The sequence below is a fragment of the Ursus maritimus genome, unplaced genomic scaffold (genome assembly GCF_017311325.1).
Source record: "Ursus maritimus isolate PB19 unplaced genomic scaffold, ASM1731132v1 scaffold_11, whole genome shotgun sequence".
Classification (NCBI taxonomy): Eukaryota; Metazoa; Chordata; class Mammalia; order Carnivora; family Ursidae; genus Ursus; species Ursus maritimus.
In genome coordinates, this window is record NW_024423453.1 from 8,334,164 (window position 1) to 8,354,867 (window position 20,704).

At 35.8% G+C, this 20,704-nt stretch overlaps 1 protein-coding gene across 2 annotated transcripts in view; it reads left to right on the forward strand.

Moving 5' to 3' along the window:
* The window catches only part of ANK2 (ankyrin 2), a 219,761-nt gene that overhangs the window by 86,152 nt on the left and 112,905 nt on the right, over nt 1-20,704 (forward strand). For both annotated transcript variants that reach the window (XM_040626261.1, XM_040626260.1), the window contains 6 exons: nt 2,349-2,447; nt 3,676-3,774; nt 10,094-10,192; nt 15,864-16,061; nt 18,245-18,343; nt 18,509-18,607. In XM_040626261.1, coding sequence (XP_040482195.1) covers nt 2,349-2,447; nt 3,676-3,774; nt 10,094-10,192; nt 15,864-16,061; nt 18,245-18,343; nt 18,509-18,607 — 693 coding nt within the window. The remainder of the gene's footprint in view (nt 1-2,348; nt 2,448-3,675; nt 3,775-10,093; nt 10,193-15,863; nt 16,062-18,244; nt 18,344-18,508; nt 18,608-20,704) is intronic.

Sequence of the window (20,704 nt, forward strand, 5' to 3'; positions counted from 1 at the left end):
GTGTGTGTGTGTGTGTGTGTGTGTGTGTGTGTGTGTTTAGCAGTCTCTCCTTGACCATTGCTACAGAGAGGCACTAACACAAACATTGTTGAAAGTATATTGTGAAAATTAAACCTGTATTCAAAGGCAAGTGACTCTGTAGGTTGATTTTCACTTTGTTGAGGGGACTCTAGGCTAATGTCTCATGATCCCTGGGTTGTGGACCTGGAGAGGTTTTGAGCATTCATTTAGTATTTACTGAGAGTGGCGTATTTCTAAAACTAATATCTTGTTTATTAACAAATTTACCTATTGAGATGTGAATACTTGAATTAGTCATATTATTTCTTCTGTTCCATATCTGTGCATGGAACTTAGGACATAGATTGGAAAAAAAAAAAAGCCCAATTGCTTATGAAATTTCTCAAGACTGGAACCATATAAATTGATATCTTAATTACTGATTTTAATACTTTAATTTTTTTAGGTGATTTTTGGTGATTGTTTAAGAGATATTTTTGAAAGCAATTTTGGCTCTAAACATTGTGTTGAAAGCAGCAGTTTGGGGAGATTTGTACTGAGTTAGAAATATTTCTTTGAGGACAATAGAGTAACACAGAAGGGAACCCTTCCAATGATACCCCTGTAGAAAAGTGAACTAAGCTTTCTACCTTCGTGGTAATCAGGCAAGAGTTCCTCTGAGGGGCTTATACAAGCTTTGTGTTAGTTGCTCCAAGAGTCAGAGTCTGAGGCATCATCACCGATCATTGATGAGGCTGTGTCACACAATAAATTGGTTTATTTTTGCAAATGAGAAAAATAATTTGAAAATGATTCACCAGCAATCACTGTTTTTTTCTGAAATTAAATTGAAACTTAAAGGATAGACTTACATTCAGGGTATGTCTGGATGACAGGAAATATCAAGATAAAAATGAAAAACTTTCAGTCAATTATTTCCTAAAATACAAAAATTTGACATTTTATAAATAACAGCCTGGTTGTAGACTGATTTTTCCCTCCATTTTGACATGAATATTTGGCATCATGTAGACACAAAAATATCTTTACCACAAGTGTGGGATTTGGATTGATAGTTACTATTCTTATTTTGTGTCTTGTTTCTCTATAGTCAGAAATTATTTGCAGCTAATTTGACTGACAGCACAGAGGAATTTCTATTACTTAAGATATCTGAATACTTATTCAGGCCATTAAAAAAAATAAAGTCACCAAAAAATGTTTATCAAGTGAATAGGAAAATAATGGTTGTGATTTAGATAATATTTCTTAAAAACAATATTACATAAATCAAAGTTCATCTCAAATAAAAGGGAATGATACAAAATAACTTCAAAGCTGCAGGATTTGATATCCAATTCTGTAAAACCAGTCTTTATCATTCCTATCACCTTTTATTGAGTAAGGAAAATGACAAAATTATGGAGAGCAAGGATAATATATTTTTGCATACTTTAATAATGAAAGAGTTAATCAACTTCTATTGTGAATGGCAAAAAAGAAATGAAAGGAAGTATACTTTTCTTACATGAAGATTTTCAGACTCATTTTTTAAACATTCTGAGAGTCAACAGTTTTCTAAAGCCTATGTAATTGACTTAACCTGCTTATTTTAGAACAATCTTATTGATAAAATTTGTTTTAATTAGCATTCAAAATGGCATTCAGCTGAATTTTTTTCTTTATTTGATATTTACATTGATGCCAGGTATATTGTTTAGTTTTTGTTTTTTAACTTTTTTTCATTATAACAACCTATTCTCACTAAACACAGCTGTTAAAGAAGACAGACATATGACAGTGTAAATGATGTGGAATGAATAGTGTATCCTCTGTAAGATACAACATATTCGTAGTTCCAAAGACACAATGCCAACCAATTCTGGCTTGTTTTTTGTTTGTTTGTTTGTTTAATTAAAAAGCCCCGAACTAAACAAAACAGTAGTTTTGAGCCTTTCTCTGGAGAAAATTTTTAGTCATAATTATTTTAATCCTACGGCTGAAACCTTATGTTGTTTAATCATACTCTGTTTTTCTCTAAAGCTAAACCAACTCAAGAAACATGGTTTTGTATAAACAATAAATCTCGTAAACAGATAAATCATTAAGCTAATTAGAGATAATGTTGCCAAGAAATGCAGGGTATTTATTTACCTGCTTATATAGTTAGTTATTTACTACCTTATAGCACTACAATTGAAAGAGCCTTATTAAAGCATTTATTATCTTCATTGTATTGCTCACATATTAGGTAAACAATTACCATGCGATTTTCTTCACTAATCCAGGGACTGTGACATATGGAAGTGAAATGCTTTACCGACTGTCGTTCTCTTTGCTTTCCATAGAGTGGTTTTACCCCTTTGCACATTGCCGCGCACTACGGAAATGTCAATGTGGCAACTCTTCTTCTAAACCGGGGAGCTGCTGTGGACTTCACAGCTAGGGTATGGATTAAAATACTTTCTCATTTTAGATAGCAGTAAATGGACATTTTACTAAAGTAAAAATGAAAAACAGTAAAAGTTTGTTTCTCTTTCCTTGTCTGGATCTGTGCTGGATATATTAGATTTTTCATTTTTTTCTTTGAATCACACGAAGTCATCATGACCAAATAAATGAAAAATAAGAATGTGTAAATTCACATGTATACAAATCATTTGCAGCAGTTAAGGAGGGTATTAATTCTGACATCAGTGTGAGTAGTTAACATTTAAATATCACTCCATGAATCATGAACGAGCAGCTTCAAGTCAATAAATAATTAAACTGTTAGAACATTAAGTATCAAATGTATAAGTACATTTATACAGTGTTTTAATGATTATGGGACACATAATTTGACAGAAAAATGTTTTTAATGAATTGAGAGTTTGCTCATATAGTCTTACCAAAATACATAACAAGGCCTCATGCTGCATTATATATTTAATGGTAAGCTTTCACTGGAAAGAATTCACTTACATGATAATTATAAACAGTGTACTTAATATGAATCAGTAAATGCAATATTTTAATATTTGTAAAATTATGGCGTACAAGAAGTCAGGCACATACTCTTGCCATAATGATGATAGAGAATAGCCAATAAAGTAAATAACTATAATTCGTATATATGGTGTTTGTCCTGAGAAGTCTTCTGTATTGAAACCATGTTGAGTTATTTTCAAGTTGGGCTTCATACTTCATATTCTGAAAAAGGTGTTTTTAAGAATCATTTTTCCAATGGCTATTGAATATATATATTTGCATTCTATTTTGAATAGAGGAAACTGAGTCCCAGAATCTTTCAGTGCATGGATACCGTAACGAAGAAGATAGACTTTGGCTAGGGCTCTGTCCTAAGTAGAATTTGAAATTGTTTTTCTTATGTGAAAGCCCTCCCTTTGCCTCTTGACAATGTGTACGATGTAATGTGTATATTTGACACATACGTTGTCGTTATGGACTGACTTAGTTACACAGTTTCATTCCATCTTTCATCCTCTAACTATAGTGCTGTGTGGTTTGTGTGCTTTTTTGTCCCATAAAAATTAAAGACATTGAAACCTTCTAGTAACCTTGAATCATATTACCACATGGGTCACAGCCTTCATTGTGCCCTCTAACACAAAGTCTTCACCGTCATGCCCTGTCATACCCAACATGCTCTTGTTTGGTCTTTCCATGGTGTAGAATGGAATTACTCCTCTGCATGTGGCTTCCAAAAGGGGAAACACAAACATGGTGAAGCTCTTACTGGATCGTGGTGGTCAGATCGATGCCAAAACTAGGGTGAGTGTTTCTGTTCTTTCAATTTCCTACCATTTTGGTTTTTTGTATTCCTTAAGCTGGCACCTTAAATACCAGTCCCAAAATATAAGCAATGTGTTTTCAAGGAAATTGCTTTTTTGGATTCGATTTAAATCTCATACAATATTTAAAGATTTCTCATTGTCAAATCGAGTTAGTGTTTGCTCAGAAGTGCTGGGGAAACAGAAGGCAAGCCCCTCAATGAGATGGTTTGTCATGTCCTTGCTTATTTGGGGGAACGAAGATGAAAAATTGAACTGAAGCCTCTCTGATTATTAGCTATACATTTCAAACACCCAAATTCAGGAGCATACATTATGCTATGAGGGTGTGGCTTTGACATAAACTATGTGAATACATGTTGATAATCTTTTGCTTCTCACTTTCCAATTTTTAAATTGTTTTTCTCAAGTGATTATGGTTGTCGGGCCTGAGCAGGAGTTCTGCTGAATGCTTGGGGAACAAAGGCATCTGGTTATTATGTTGCACCTTTACTCATTTCAATTTGGTAAAGAGGCAGTGCCCTTCGTTCATTTCAAATTTGTTAAGTAAAATACAAATCTAAGTTTTATATATTCCCAACAAACAGATGATAAGATAGGCAGGAGAATATAGTTGTTCAACTTGCAAACTCTGAAGGCAGACTACCTGATTTCAAATTTACTTTTTTTACTTGCTAGCTGTATGATATTGGCAGTTTACTCATTACCTTCTGTGGACTTAGGCTGATATTGGTACCTATCTCATATGGTTGTAGGAAAATTAACTCTTAGATATTATTATTTATCTTTTTGAAAGTGGGGTGGGTCAATTACTTAGCTACTCATAGTTTTTTATTTTGTTACTAAAATTGTATGTAGTTACTTCCTTAAACATTCAACTCGTTCTTCAGTATTAGTTCTCTGGAGTAGATTTGGTTAATCACAGACTTTAGCAAAACTTTAAACATTCCTATAATGTGAGCATTTTGAAATATATGGTGTGAGATGTCTGTAAAAGATAGTAATGGGATATGTCCCTTGTGATATTTTATCTTCACTTTGTTTAATCCTGGGACTTTATATTCTCATAGTCAAAGGACTAAGGATCAAATCTAGTTCCTTTGCAAATCTTGAGGGTAGCAAATGTTTTTATTTAATAAGCCTTATTGTCTTTGAGCTTCTGGGTACTATACCAGTCCCAGACTATAAATTCTGTTGGTTTTTTTAAAAGATTTTATTTATTTATTTGAGAGAGAGAGAGTATGTGTGCGCATGCGCACAAACCTGGGGAGGGGTGGAGGGGGTGGGAGATAATCTCAAGCAGACTCCCTGCTGAGTGCCGAGCCAGTCCCCAGGCTGGATCCCAGGACCCTGAGATCGTAACCTGGGCCAAAATCAAGAGTTGGATGCTTAACCAACTGAGCCACCCAGATGCCCCCATAAATTTTAGTTTTTAATGACCTCAGGAAATGTTGCTTTCTTACATTTCTCTAAGACATTTGGTCCAGATCATCTATGTCATATTTTCATGTGGGAGTTCTGGAGTGGTTTGCTTTGTCTGTTAAGATCTTTGTTGTGCTGTCTACTGTCTTTGCATCAGGGTTTTTTATGACTTCTACCCTTTGCTTTGTTGGCATGCCTTTTCCCTTGCTCTGTAGGTATACAGAATTTGGAACAATTATGCACAATGCTGCATGCTTTGCCTACTTGTCCTTCATGTTTAAAGGAAAGGGTTTCTGTGCCTCTTTTAAGTACGTTACTAACATAAGGTCTCCCTCTGCACTTACCTCTCTGTTTCTGTTGAGACTCTAATAATTGAGAGTACCAATGGAAAGAAAGCACTTGGTAAATGCAACAGAATTTTATCTTGGCCAATGTCTTAAGGATCCACATCATTCTTATTAATATTTTTCTGGATTATTCATTCATTTTTGAGATAACTGATTTTATTTTTATTGATCATTGCAATATTTGCTTACTTCTGAAAAATATGTTCTAATTTGCATGGCCTACATACATTTGCATATGTAATTTAAGTCTAACTCCAAATAGGCAGTGCATTTTCATAAAAAGAATACTAAAATATGGAGAGAAATGGACTCTTATGCTAGTTCTGCCATGAAATAATTATCATTAAGCAAGTTAATCAAATGTAAGCCTTGGTTCCTTCTGTGAAGGGAATATTTGGACTGTATTTCATCCAGTGTAGCCTTTAGATATACAAATAAATTGAATTTCATTCAAGAATTTATAAAGCAAAAATAGATTTTATAATTGTATACATCATGTGGATATTCTGTTCATTGATTTCTTAAAAGTAAATTAAAGTACTTCCTCATCTCTAAGGAGTAGGATTTTGAAAGCAGTTGGATTCTTTTAATTCTGTCTAACTCAAATACCTATATCTATTTACCAAAAGCAAAATCAGGTAGGAGGTAATACTAAAATCAAGGACTGTAGTCTGGAATTGGGAGGCTAGTTCTGGAAGTATAATATTTTATTATTAAAACAAAGGAATCTGGTTAGCTTTTTCTTTTTCTTTTTGAAAATATTTTAAAATAGAAAAATTTTACATTTACTTTGGACTATCTTTTTAGGTAGTACAATAGAGCTTCTATATAAGGAATTAAAAATAATATATTTTCATTCATTTCTTTATCATAGGGGTCTCAGTTTCCCCTAGCACTCATATTAGCCATAAACATTCTGAATCTAATATATTCTACCAAGTATTTTCCACTTGATCTTCTCATTATTTTTCTCATTTATAAGGTTTTCATTATCTGGAGAAAAGCAAGATATGTAGACGCTTAGGGGTAATTAAAAAGATAGGGAAGATTAAAAAATAAAAAATTAAAAAATAAAAAAATTAAAAAGGAAGATTAAAAAATCTTCCCCAGTTCCTTCCCCGCTTTTACCAGCACTTTGTCAATCACCGAGGCATTTTGCATCTCATTGACATTCTCACCATTGACTAGGATCTAGTGTGAGACGGAGACATTTTCACCAGAGCTCTGGTTTTCTGGTATTTGAACAACCTCATTCTAATGTTAAAACAGAAACTTTGTAGCTAGTTAAAAATTATATTATTAATTCAGGTTTTATTAAGAGCATTATTCTTTTTTATTTTTAAACATATATTATTTAAATGTGGAGATACTCAATATAAGGTTAAAATATTGAAATACCTGTTGCAATGCAAACAATACAAGTATACAAAAACATTAAAAGATGATGAACAAAAACCAACGTATCAGGAAAAGGAACAACAATAATTAAAGTAACAATAGTGGCTACCAACTGTCATATGCATGTGATGTCCTAGAACCCTGCTAAGTACTCTATAAGTATCATTTTATTTCCTCTTCCTAACAATTTATGATGTATTAACTGCTTGTAGGAAAATATGGAGGTCTTCATTTCAGAAATGAGACTACCAAGGGGAAAAATGACTTTCAGGGGAGTTATGTAACTTGACCTTGGACACACAGGGTAGTAATTAGCAGAGCCTGTATTAATACACAGACTTCAGGACACATCTACAATCTAAGCAGAGAGGCAGGAAGGAAAAAGATAAGGAAAGAAATGGTTGTAAAAAGCTAATGCTGTAGATTGCCAGCTGGAAAAGTGGTGTCCCTCTACTGTTGACTGAGATCTAACCTTGTAATGATTATCAACATAATAGTGTTATGAGCTGATACTAGTGAAAAAAAGAAAAAGGAAAACTAGGAAAGGGACTCCGGGGGCTGGCGGAAGTAACCTTCAAACACAGTCTGAAGAATTTAAGTTAAAGTTATTGAACGGATCATCGTCCCTAAGAGTTAATTAAAAAAATTAAGTAAAAAAGTCCTTGAATACAAAACCTTGATAAGATTTTTTTTTTTTGGCAATAATGAGATACTGTACAGAAAATATCTGAGATCAATTCACATTGAGCATGTTGGGAAAATTGAATTTGATATAATTTTCATATCCTTTGTAAGGGCAGATAAATTGCATCAGAGTTAGAATCAATGTAATCCTTATTATTCTTTGATGTTCTTATGGATTTATTACATGTTCTCCATATTTTCCTATTGTTATTCAGAGACTATTTGAAGGTTTCAATGTGATTACATGATGAATATTTCATGTATTCCATGGAAAACAATACCTTTTCTAAAAATGATTTAAGGCAGAGGCCCCTCATCTTTCAAATGAGGTCGTAAGTTAAATGGGATAAGAAAAATTACCCCATTTTATACATTGTGAAGCTGAGCCTCAGAAAGAATCATCCATGGTGGCTAATGTGAGACTCTATATAATTGTATACGTTGTGTATACAATAATATATTGTACTCCAGAGCCCAGATGCTGGACGATCGCATATAATGCCTTCACTCGCGATGTTGGATTTCTAAAACTCTAGTTTCCATGAAGCCCTCACCAAGAATCTGATTGAGAAATCAAGCTATATCTAATAGTTAAATAATTTAAATAGCAACTAATGTTCTGTACTTCTACCACAAGGTATGCTATCAAGATACAAAAGCATAATCATCTTAATCGCTTTGCCTGCACAGTTTCTTTTTTTGGGCTCCTCTCTAGCAAACTTTAAAAGTAATTCGGCATCCCAACTACATTAGTTAAATACTTTTTTTTTTTCCTGGAAAGGCAGTCTTCTCATGCTAATTCCTACATATTCAAAATTGCAAGGTCTATTTTGGATATTTAGTATCTTAATACTAGCTAAGTAGATTTAACAAAACAAAGTGTCATTCTAACTCAAGGCCCTAGCTGAAAACAGAAAGCATTTGATCATTTGATCACTTTTGATCATTTGAATATAGATTATTAAAGGATCTATTTCTAACATTGTGGGTGGACTGTAGGGAAGTCACAAGGGATATAGTACAGTCTCCCTGGAGCTAGCCATAGCAGGGCTCATTACCAACCCCAGGCCTGCAAGGAGAGAGGTAGGGTACCAGAACTTCAAAGGAGAGAACTTGATGGCCAAGGCTGCTTTGGCTGGAGCATAAACTTTGGTAAAGAGACACAGCCAGGCTAAGGAGATCCTTTACAGAGTGGCGGCCCTGTCTTGCTGCATTTCCCATACCCAACCAGAAGCCAGAGGGCAAAGTTAGCTCCCTACTGCAATCTGGAGAGCTTTTTCTGTCAGACATGGAGCAGAGGAGAGAAAGGCAGAGCATGGATCTGGAGGGTAAAGGGAAGATACCTAGCATAGAAATCCCAGAATGTTGGGACAGAAGAGTGCTGTAAACCCGATGAATTATATTTATTAGGAGGAAAGCATAACCCAGAGCGATGGTCCTGGAAACAGAGACATAAAAGATAGGCTATTAAGTTCTGAATAAATCAGAAGCTTTTGAATTCCTCTTAATTGTTGGCCATCCCTCATTTTCTCTGACTGCTACCTACCTTCTCAACATCTTTCTTGAAATCTTTAGCTAATTTCTGTACTCGGGATTTCACTTTCTCTCTCACTTCTTGCCCATTGTTACATTTCGCCTGATATTACCCACCCACTCTCCTTTCTGGCCATGCCACCCTAAAGAAAAATAAAATCCAAAAGACAGAGGGAATTTGAGGATTGCTCTGGAATCAGAAACTACCTGTGAAGTATCAAGGTCAGAAAGTTGTATAAATAACATAACATGGAGTTGAGCCATAATTTTGTTTGACTCTATTTTAATGCTATTACTGTTAATAACCAATTTCATCTCTGAGAAATAATTATGTAGTTTAGGTTGAAAAATGTGTGTGGAAACCTTTAGAAGAATGTGAAAAAAAATGTCTATGAGCAACAGGGAGCGTTTTAGGAGGACTTAAAAAATAGCAACAATTCAAGAGATCAAAGAGGACAAATTAGATTAAGAACAATTTGGAGGTAGAAGCTGTATTAGGACAACCAAAATGCAAACAGTTTAATGATATAATCTCAATGCTGTGGTTCTAAACAAGTAGGGCTTTTAAGTTCGACAATTTACAACAAACTCCGCTTTCCGTCTTCCTGAATATGAAAACACAGGACCAGCGGCATGTTGTTTTACATTGAACCTCTGCACGTGAGATCTCTCTTGCCCTCTCCCTCTCGGTTTCTTTCGTCTCTTTCTTTTTCTCTCTCTTGCTCTCTGTCAAGATCTCTCACTGTCTTGTTTTCTCTCTCACTCTATCAATTAACAAGTAGCGATTCTATTACTGATCTATTGAGGAAGTAGGAATGAGCTCAGGAAACTTTCTCTTTGAAGTGGCAAAAAAGACAATGATTTTTTTTTTTTTTTTAAGTTCACACCAGCTTAATTCTCTAATTCTTTTGGCAGGATGGGTTGACGCCCCTTCACTGTGCTGCAAGGAGTGGGCATGACCAAGTGGTAGAGCTTCTGCTGGAACGGGGTGCTCCCTTACTGGCAAGGACTAAGGTGGGTCATTAGGAGTGAGACAGGATCTAAAGAAGTCTTTAAGCCACTCTTTTGAAAATCTCTGTTCTTCTTGAAATCAAAGCATCACTCAAATGTTTTCTAGTTACTCAATAATTGTGTGCTAAGAATGAGGAATATATATCAAACTGTTGGAAAATTATTTAAAATAAACAAATACATGCATTAAGATGTATTGATTGTATACCTTCAAGTTCTATGTTTTTATCTGCTACTCTTCCTACAGATGGACATTTGAATATATTTAAATTATGCGTAAATGAGTATATTGTATATAAATAAGAATATTTCTTACATTCTGTAGGTTTGTACTTTTATGATTCTCTAAGATGCTGTAGAATACATATAACGTTGTCTTTTAAAGTAGCACAATTAGCAATACAAGGTAGTCTTTTAGCTCTCTGGTCTTTATCTCTCAGGCAATACTAGTAAAAGAAATGACTTACCAGTGGTGTTGAATAATTGTACTTAGAATTAGTAGGGGATATGGAAAGCACAATTTAGGATAGGCCATCTGCAAAGAACCATTAAACAAGCATAATGTTCTCTGTGCCTCAGCACATCTAGCATTTCTTGTCTTATGTCATCAGTCTGCTCAACCATGAAGAAAACTCTAACTGAAACCCCACTGGGAGCTGATTTGTTGGAGGTTTTCATTATAAAATATATTTTACAAGCAGTATTACTATACAAGTCCCCCAGTTTCTAGCAATACTTTGGGTTGCCAAAAAATATCAGGAGACACAAATAAAAGATAATCACACAGAACTGTTTAATGGGATATGCATCAACCCTCAGATCCTCAATACAACAAAAATTTAGACAAAGGACACTTCTTAAATTTTCTCTGTATTCCATCTCTCCTATAGCCCCTGAACAGGGTTGTTATCAACTGATGCTCTTACTAGGGTAAGCTGAGAAAAATAAGACAGCCAACATCGGCAGATCTTTTTCAATTTATATTGTAATTGAATATTTATTTGAAATTATTTGGAGCAAAAACCAGCCCACACATTTAAAATATGTGTAGAATGAACTTAATCTTTAAAGATGTGCCCTACAGGCCATGAAATGGTGACTTCAAATTGTATGTATTATTTTCATTCTCATACTGATACCATGAGAATGGTAGAGTTTTATCTTTATTTTATTTATTTATTTTTAAAGATTTTATTTATTCATTTGACAGAGATAGAGACAGCCAGCGAGAGAGGGAACACAAGCAGGGGGAGTGGGAGAGGAAGAAGCAGACTTCCAGCGGAGGAGCCTGATGTGGGGCTCGATCCCAGAAACTGGGATCACGCCCTGAGCCGAAGGCAGACGCTTAATGACTGAGCCACCCAGGCGCCCCGAGTTTTATCTTTAAAATGTGACATTTTGGGCTGAGTAATGCAGAGATAATTGTAGAAAGGTTGTTTTTTTTTTTTAAAGATTTTATTTATTTATTTATTCATTTGAGAGAGAGACAGAGAGAGAGCATGGGGGGGGAGGGGAGGAACAGAGAGAGGGAGAAGCAGGCTTCCCACTGAGCAGGGAGACCAATGTGGGGCTCAACCCTGGGATCATGACCTGAGTCGAAGGCAGACGCTTAACTGACTGAGCCACCCAGCCGTCCCTGTAGAAAGTTTTGTTGAGTAAACTGATTGAAATTTAAATGGAAATGACAAAATTTCACCAGTCATGTTACAACCAATAAAAAGCACCTATTAAATTGATTATAGGCCTGTTTGCTCTCCCGCAAACTATAAAATAATCTTGTCTACAGAGTTCACTTATAATTGTCATATCACTAATGAAGACAATGGATTACCCAGATGAAATTTTTTTACTGGCCTTCTTATAATATCAAATATCATGTCTATGTAAGGATCTAGCATAAAATGTCTGTGGCTGCATGATTATATCCACTTTAACTCAGTCATTCATTTATCCATTCATCCAGCTATCCTAGTAAGTAGCTACAACGCACCAGGCAGTGTTCTGATCAGTAAGGAACCATCAAGATAAATGATACACAGTCTGTTCAAGAAGCTCAGAATTGAGTGGGTAATTGGGTAAGATAGATAAGGAGATAATAACAAAAAGTAAAGCTATGTTCAAGGTAAAGAACACGGAGAAGATGAACTAACCAGGTTGGTAAGGTGATACCATTTTAGCCTGAGAGTGGAATGGGCACCTAATGCCAGACTATTCTTCCACTTCCATAAAAACTCCCAGTTTTGAATCATCCACTATTCCTCCCTGAAGCAAATATTCATCTATCTAGTTGTCACTCCACCTCATTTTTGAAAATGCTAGCTCTTGGCAAACTATGACTCTTCTCCACAGCCCCTATTCTAATTCATGATGACTTTAATGATCTTAGAGTAGTAGATGACCTTGCTTGTTGGCCTCTCAGTTTGGTAGCTGTAAACCCTCTGGAATTTCTGTTCTAACCTCTGACTCTCCAAACACTGCCTCTATGTTTCAGCTACCTTTCTCTGGGACCCCAACTCCAGAAATGTGTTTATTTTCCCTGAGTTCATCAGTCATTGTTTTATTGTCCCTTATTCCCCTTATGCCCTTGCCTCTGCCCAACGGGACTATTCATTCCACTCCCTGACATACTCATACTCACTTGCTATATTTTACCCTGATTAAATCCAACTCACATTCTTGCAGCTGAGTGTGGTGGCCGAAAACACCCAACCATACTGCCTGGGCTCACTTTAAATTCATGATTGCTAACCTCAAGTTGGCCTTTAATGCTGCCTGACAATCAGTATATTTCCCAAGTGTATTTACTCTCGTTCCCTGCTACCTTATTATTCTATACTTTTTTCTTTCTTTAGACTTCTTAGACGTCTTTCCTTGTCTTCACTTTCCACAACACTGAAAAAAAATTGAAGCAATCAGCAGAGAATTTCTATAGACTCTTATCTTCCTATCTACCCAATTACATGAATCAGCCCGTACCATATAGTCTACGTTCTCTTCTCCTGCTATCATCTGACACAGTTGCTTGCTCCTCCCTTCTCAAACACTTTCCTTCCTTATTTGCCTTCTACAACCTTACACTCCTCTGTCTTCACTTCCGCTCAGTCTCCTTTCCTGTTCCCTCTTCACTCCCAGGTCTCAGAATGTTAGAACCCCCAGAGCCCACCCTTTCTGTATTCGTTTATCTGTAATCACCAGGAAATTTCAACCAGTTTCATCTTAGAATCACAGACCTATGCCCCTGAAACAAATAATACATTATATGTTAATTTAAGTAAATAAATAAATAAATAAAATTTTAAAAAACAAAAAATTTTTTAAAAAATTTTAAATACTACTTATACACTGATGACACACAACTGTGGAGCTCCAGAATTCTGTATTGTAGATGTCAACTCACCAGGGCTGTCCAGATGTCTTCTGTGGATCTCAAATTTAGTAAATTCAAAACTCAGCTGCTGATATTTTCCCCACCCCTATTTTTAATCCCCTTGTAGTCTTCTTATCTCAAATAATGGCCATCCCATTCTTTCAGTATCTCAGGTCAAATACCTCATTCAGTGCTTGGCTCTTCTCACTCTTCATAGCGTTGTCACAGCTTCCTTCAAAATATCTCATAATTCAGCAAATTCTCATTACCACCACCCTGGTCCTGATCACCATCACCCCTACCTGGATGATTGTAAGAGACTCTAATTGGCCCCCCTTTTTCTCTTTTAACCCTGTTCAGTATATTCTCAATACAGAAACCAGAGTAATCCTGTTGTCCTGTACCTTCCACAAGCCCCCATCTCACTCGGGGTATAAGTCAAAGACTCTATTCAGACTAGCAGGTCTCTTACCTGAGTTCCCCTCCTTATTCACCCCTCTTATTCACTTGCCTTTAGCTGCATTCTCCTCCCTACTCTTCATTAGTCATGCCGGGTGTGGTCTCAGCATGACATGCTTGTATTTGCTTTTCCTCACCCTCAAATGTTCTCCCCCCAGATCAGCAGGACCCACTCTCTTACTGTCATCGTGTCTCTCATTAAAACTCACCTTCTCAGTGAGGCCTTTTCTGGCTAGCCTATCCATAATGCACTCATATACACAACTCCCCTTGGCCATCCTATGATTAATTTTCTTCTTTACACTGGTGGGCTTCTGACATACTATCTATTTTAATTCTTATTCTTTTTGAATTCTCTGACTACTACCCAAAATGTGACCTTCATGAAGACAGGGGTTCCCTGTCGACTGTGTTCCCGGTTGTATTCTCAGTACTTGATCAGGGTTTGAGTAGGTGCTTAGCAAATATCTGTAAAATGTAACAAAGAATTAAATGGTGAAGATTTTATTTTCCACATAACTTTTAAATAGATCAAACAACATTAAAGATTGATAGAATATCAGAGAAACATGCCACACAACCCTCTAAACGTTGCCAAGGCCTGAATTTCTTCTACACTTTGCCCGTATGCTATCTTCCCCCCAATGCGTAAAATACCTTTTTATCAACCTGCTGTTCTTTCTCAGTTCATTTTATGAATTTTTTAAATATAAAAGCAATAATTATGAGTGAAGAGTGTTTCAAAAACCAAGAAAGTATATTAATAATTTCAAAATCACATATACTTCTACCACCCGTGAACCACCACAATTAAGATTGTGCTGTATTTGATTTTAGCAGTCCCTCATTGTTGAAACCACCTTCCTTGTTGAGAATATTGGGCCTTCGGCAGATTCTGGCTTTTTATCCAGACACAATTTTTGCTTCTTTGAATGTAATGACTGCCAAGTTGGATACTTGGTCAACAGTTATTTCCTAGTGACTATATTTGCTTTATTTACACTGATTATTAAGGAAAGACCATATTCCACTCATTTTAATGGGCAAATGTTTTCTAATTTAGTTTCTTCCCTAATTTGACATATTTTTTCTTATGAGCTTAATTATTTAACTTTAAAAAATAAGAGTCTCACCTAGACTGATAATCCTCAGTGAATTACCCTGCCATCTTGTGTCCCTGGTATTGACCTTGTCCAAGAATTAAGACTAAAGCTGTTTTGGGCAGATCGCTGATAATAAGTTTATGTTATCCTCAAAGTTTAAAAGTTGGGATACATGGTCTGGATTTGCCTCATACTTTTCTAGCTCTTACCTGACTGCTTTCTCCAAGTCCAATTCATGTCTCATGATAGGAAAAAGGAATCATAGAATTTCAGAGCAGCGTGGGTCTAAGAGATGATCAAAATATCTTTCTTTCCCTCACACACCCACTTGCTCCTCCATCATCTGCACCCCCTCCCCATTTAGAGGTAGAGAAACTCTTGCAGAGAAACTAACTGAATGGAATTGAATACAAATAATTTGAGCCTCGGCTATCACTTGTTTTATATATCTAATATTGCCTTAATAATTGTGAGATCCATCTGAATTTTTACACAATACTATGTATTCATTCACAAAAAGCATATTAATTTGTTTTTGCCTAAGAATAGCATAATTACGAAACTAAATGTTCTCTTAGTTTCCCTCTGTGCCCCACATAATCCACTGTACCTGTAGATGTCAAATGGAGATTATTTTTTCCTCTGCTACCAACTGTGCCAGATATCAATAATTGACTTTGCTGTGTTTTACAACCTGGAAGTCATGGCTGAAATGTGGGCTTGTTTTGTTTTGTTTGATGTGCAGAATGGGCTGTCTCCACTTCACATGGCTGCACAGGGGGACCACGTGGAATGTGTGAAGCACCTGTTACAGCACAAGGCACCTGTTGATGATGTCACCCTAGACTACCTGACGGCCCTCCACGTTGCTGCACACTGTGGCCACTACCGTGTGACCAAACTCCTTCTGGACAAGAGAGCCAATCCAAACGCCAGAGCCCTGGTAAACCTGGCTTAGTCCACATTAACAGAATATCGGTCGAGACAAGTATACCACAGGGACTGACCAAGGGCACACCAGCAAAGCACGGTTACAGATATGTAGTTAATTCTGCTGAGTTCGTTTCCTCCCACAAGTGGCCTGCCTACTTCATGCCTTCACAGTTTGCTCTTAAATGATGGTGAGCAAGGACAGATTTAGGAAAACGCCAAGGTAACATTTCTACAACTAGCGAGCTGCAGAAGGATATGAAACCTCTGGAGTGATAAGCAATTTTAAATGGAAAATAGATTGAAAAGAGGAAATCATAAAATAAATTCTAAACACCTTTATATAGAGTCAGAATAAAAGTGTGAAAAAATTGAATGTTATTAATCTCTATTTGGGAAAAAAAGGTTTTAAAGTGGTGAACATATTTAACCATTTAAGATAGAGGAAAATGTAAGCCTGTATAGAGTTCACTTAGAGAATTTCCTTATTGACCTGATTCCCTAAACACGGTCTAATATAAAAGTGACGCTTAGCATTTTACTGCTTCAGGAAGCATTTTATATAAATTATTCCAGGAATCGCTCAAGAGAAACCTACATGAGGCTGTCCCTAGAGCAGCTTCTGTATTTCCCAAGGTCTAATATTGAATAAATCTTCCTTGCTTCCCTTATACTCTAACAATAATCATTGGAAGTATTAGGCATGTACTAATTTATGCTCTTGTTTCCTAATTCTCAAACTAAAAGCAATCCTTTTATCCTATACATTTACATGGTTAATGCTGGTTAAATTAGTCTTCAGATAGCATTTAAAATGAGAATGCCATAAGAATTATTACATAATATATCTTATTTTTATTAGAAAATTTTCCGTTGGAATCCATTTATTCCTAATTGCCCAGGAAGCAAATATACTTTTAGGGTTATGTGCAATTACGAGAGAATACTTATTTTCTCATAAGGAGAAAAATACCCATTTTCAATTGGGTAGTGGTCAATAAGCTTATAAAACATTACAATCTCATAATTAAAAATCATTTGAGTGCTACACAAACTTTTGGCTATTTATGTCTGGCTTACTACATAGCTCATAAACAGGAAATGACTTAACAAACATTGTGAAGAGTAGTAAGACATTAGGTTAAGTGTGAGAACTGCTAAGTGCAGAAGAATATTGACTGACAATCAGTCCCTACTGGGACAAGCAAAATAACTAACTGGCAGGATAGGTATAACTATTTTATGTGTAGGGATCATTGTTCAAATAAAAATATAATGCTTACACATAAGGATTAAGCATGAGACTAGTTAACAAATTTTTATGTAATTGTCCCCAATTCCTACACATTGCCTAGTTTGGAAAGTTAAACATTTCTTAGAGACTTCTCCACATTCCTTTGCCTCTGACAGATATCTTCTTCCAGTTATTCTAGAAATTCTCCATTCTTTTCTTGAAAATATTCAAGGACTTAATAATCACTTCTTTATAAAATAAAATGTTTCTGATTGACATTTGTTATAAAAAACTTTTTAATGTAAGAAATATGACTTCTGGGTGTAAAATGTTCTCAGCGTAGTGATTTCTGGTAATATACAATACCTTACAAAAATTTCTTAATGGAAGATATATTACTTTTGAATATGAAAAATTATTAATGTAAATAATGATTTCTGCTAATTTGCAACACCCCCTCCCTGAAGAAAATGGTAGCAACCCTGAAACATTTATTGTAGAGACAATCATACCCATAGGGTGTTGAAGTAAAACAGACCAACAGTTTGTAGGCTTTAAGAAATGGCCTTTCACCCAAAAAATACATGCTTATCTTCCATGCACCTTCAAGGCATTTCATAACCCACCCAATCAGTATACTTGAAAACACCTTAGAACTTCTAAAGTATCATTGCCCCTCTAGTTTCCTTCTTTCCAGAGCAGGCCCACGTAGCTTTCTTTACTTCTGTTTTTCTCGATAAACACACAAAAAGAATTATATACAGGCCCACCACATAGCAGCCAAGTTGAGTGCCTGCAGGAACACACCCCCCTTTTCTTTCCAAATCCCAGCACCTACAGCATCCGAAGAAATGGTTAACATTACGTGACGATGTAACATTTTTGCCTGCAATGTGCCAGCATGGAGTTGTGTGAGGATCGTTTCTGCATGCTTTCAACTAACTTGATTGTCTTTTGCACAGAATGGTTTTACTCCACTGCACATTGCCTGCAAGAAAAACCGCATCAAAGTCATGGAACTCCTGGTGAAATATGGGGCTTCAATCCAAGCTATCACAGAGGTAGAACAATGTTTCAGCTTGTCACGAAACATTCCTTCTCTTACTCCTCCTATCCCTTCCTGTCGCCCATCCTCTGTCCTCTTCACTCAAGTCTTATTAATCTGAAGAAGTCCCCAAAGCCCCACCGGTGCAGAGGAGTAAAACTGCTGTTGCTTTGTTTCGCAGTCTGGCCTCACACCAATACATGTGGCTGCCTTCATGGGCCACTTGAACATTGTCCTCCTTCTGCTGCAGAACGGAGCCTCTCCAGATGTCACTAACATTGTGAGTATGGCTTGGGTCAGAATAACCACAGGGAGAAAGAGCGAGAGGAAGAGAGAGTATGGCTGTGTGTAGGGATGTTTGTGTGTATGTCATCAAAGCGAGCGGCTGAGCTTTGAGCAGAGCCTCTGTAATCCCAGGTTACTGAAATACTCGCGAGAACCTCGCTGAGAAGAAATGGGTTAGGAAAACAAAATGGGAGCTGCCGAGGCTGTTTCAGCTCCCTGGTGCAGAGGACTACACATGCATCTGAAACACGTTTATGAAAACGACATACATTTCGAATGAAGGATTGGTTGGAATAAAATCCAAAGGACTCATGCCAGTTGCTTGAGTGAATTGTGTTCCCGGTAATTTTGATGAACATGTCAAGTCAGTACCACAATCAGTCATAGCAAATGGTTAACCAGAGACAGACCCAGAGGAGGGATTTTTACTTGATACCAAATTCTCCCTCCTTCGAGTACATGGATTTTTCATTTTCTAACCTTGATTTTTCATGTTGATTTGATTTTGTTGGCTAGAGTGGAGTCCTCTCTTATCTCAAATAAATATACCATTGAAGCTTCCTCCTGTATCTTGAAACGAGTGTTAGTCTCCAGACAACTTTTTTTCTGCCAATAACTTCTGGATATCCCGGAATTCTTCTACCTAACTGAATTTAGAATTTTTACTTCCAACTTCCTAATTATTTTTTTCATTTTCTTGGAGTCTGCCCCCTTAAACTTTGATCATTTAATGCAAATGTTCTCCTTACTCTGCACAAGATGTAGTCATGTATTTGAAGCTCAACAGGGAACCTGGAATATTGAGATTTTTTTTTTAAGTATGCAATAGAAGTAACTCTCCCCAAATAAACATCAGTGCTTACTGTTGAGTCATGTTTTCAAAGCAATGATGGACTATTGTTGTTAAATTTTGGTGTATCATTCCATTTGAGTTGTGAAACAGAATGTTCAATTTCACTTTTCATTTGTATTCCCTCTCACATTCTCATTTCTTTGCATTTTGTACACTTTCTGTCCTAAAGTTTCTGATACATGGACAAAATCCATGTGAAATAAATTTATCTGTTTTCAATATTATTATATAATTCACAATTGGAGCATAAAACCATTAAATAATTGAAATATAGTCTATGTTTGTTCCCCTAATTAAAGCTTAGGGATCCTAAAGTAATAATATTATACACTAATGTTTAATTACTCCATTAAGATAAGAGTAATTTTAAAACATGCCAATTTGAGTTGAATTTCTAGTCGCTTCTTAGAACTTTAAAAAGAAATCAACATCATCCTTTTTCTGTACAGAGATGATGCCCACCTCTCTTTTTTAAATTGAAAGCTGTTTGAACCAGTAACTTTCCAGAAAAGTACTCTGTATACTTTTCCACTGTACTTTATTTTCCTTATTTGCATTTCATTGCCCTCAGGATCAAGGAGCAATGGTGATACTGTGTTAAATTATGTTATCATATTATAATAGTAACATATACAAGTATATTCTATGTGATACTTTGTTGAAACCCCTTAGGTTACTATTTTTGAGGGGAGAATTTTGTAAAATCATTAAGAAAATCCACGTGAAATTGTTGTGGGATTCTGTGGCCCCTTTTAACTTGGCTCTTAACTGGCCGATTCCAAATCATTTTCATGGTTATGGATTTACTCCATATTCATATGCTCCCCTTCTGCAAAAAAAAAAAATGTGATATAGAATACCTGTAGATTTTCAAATAAAAATAAATAAAATATCAATTAAAACAATAAAAATATTTACATCTTGTAGGTTCGTAAAACACCCAAGTTTCATAATTGCTTATCAAACTTAACTTCTACCTGCCACTCATTATAAAGTTCATTTTGTTTTATCTTCTCATTTGTCTATTACACATTCTTTCTCTTCAGTCCCCTCAAAACAAATACTTGAGAGGCACTTGCTAATGTAATCCTCTCCTCAAGATACTCTTCATTGTTTTTTTGTTTGTTCATTTTTATTTTTGTATTATGTGTCCTTCAGGGAGCAGATACCATGTAGATAGATAGGGTTGCCAGATAAAATACAGGACTTCCAGTTAAATTTGAATTTCAGATAAATGAC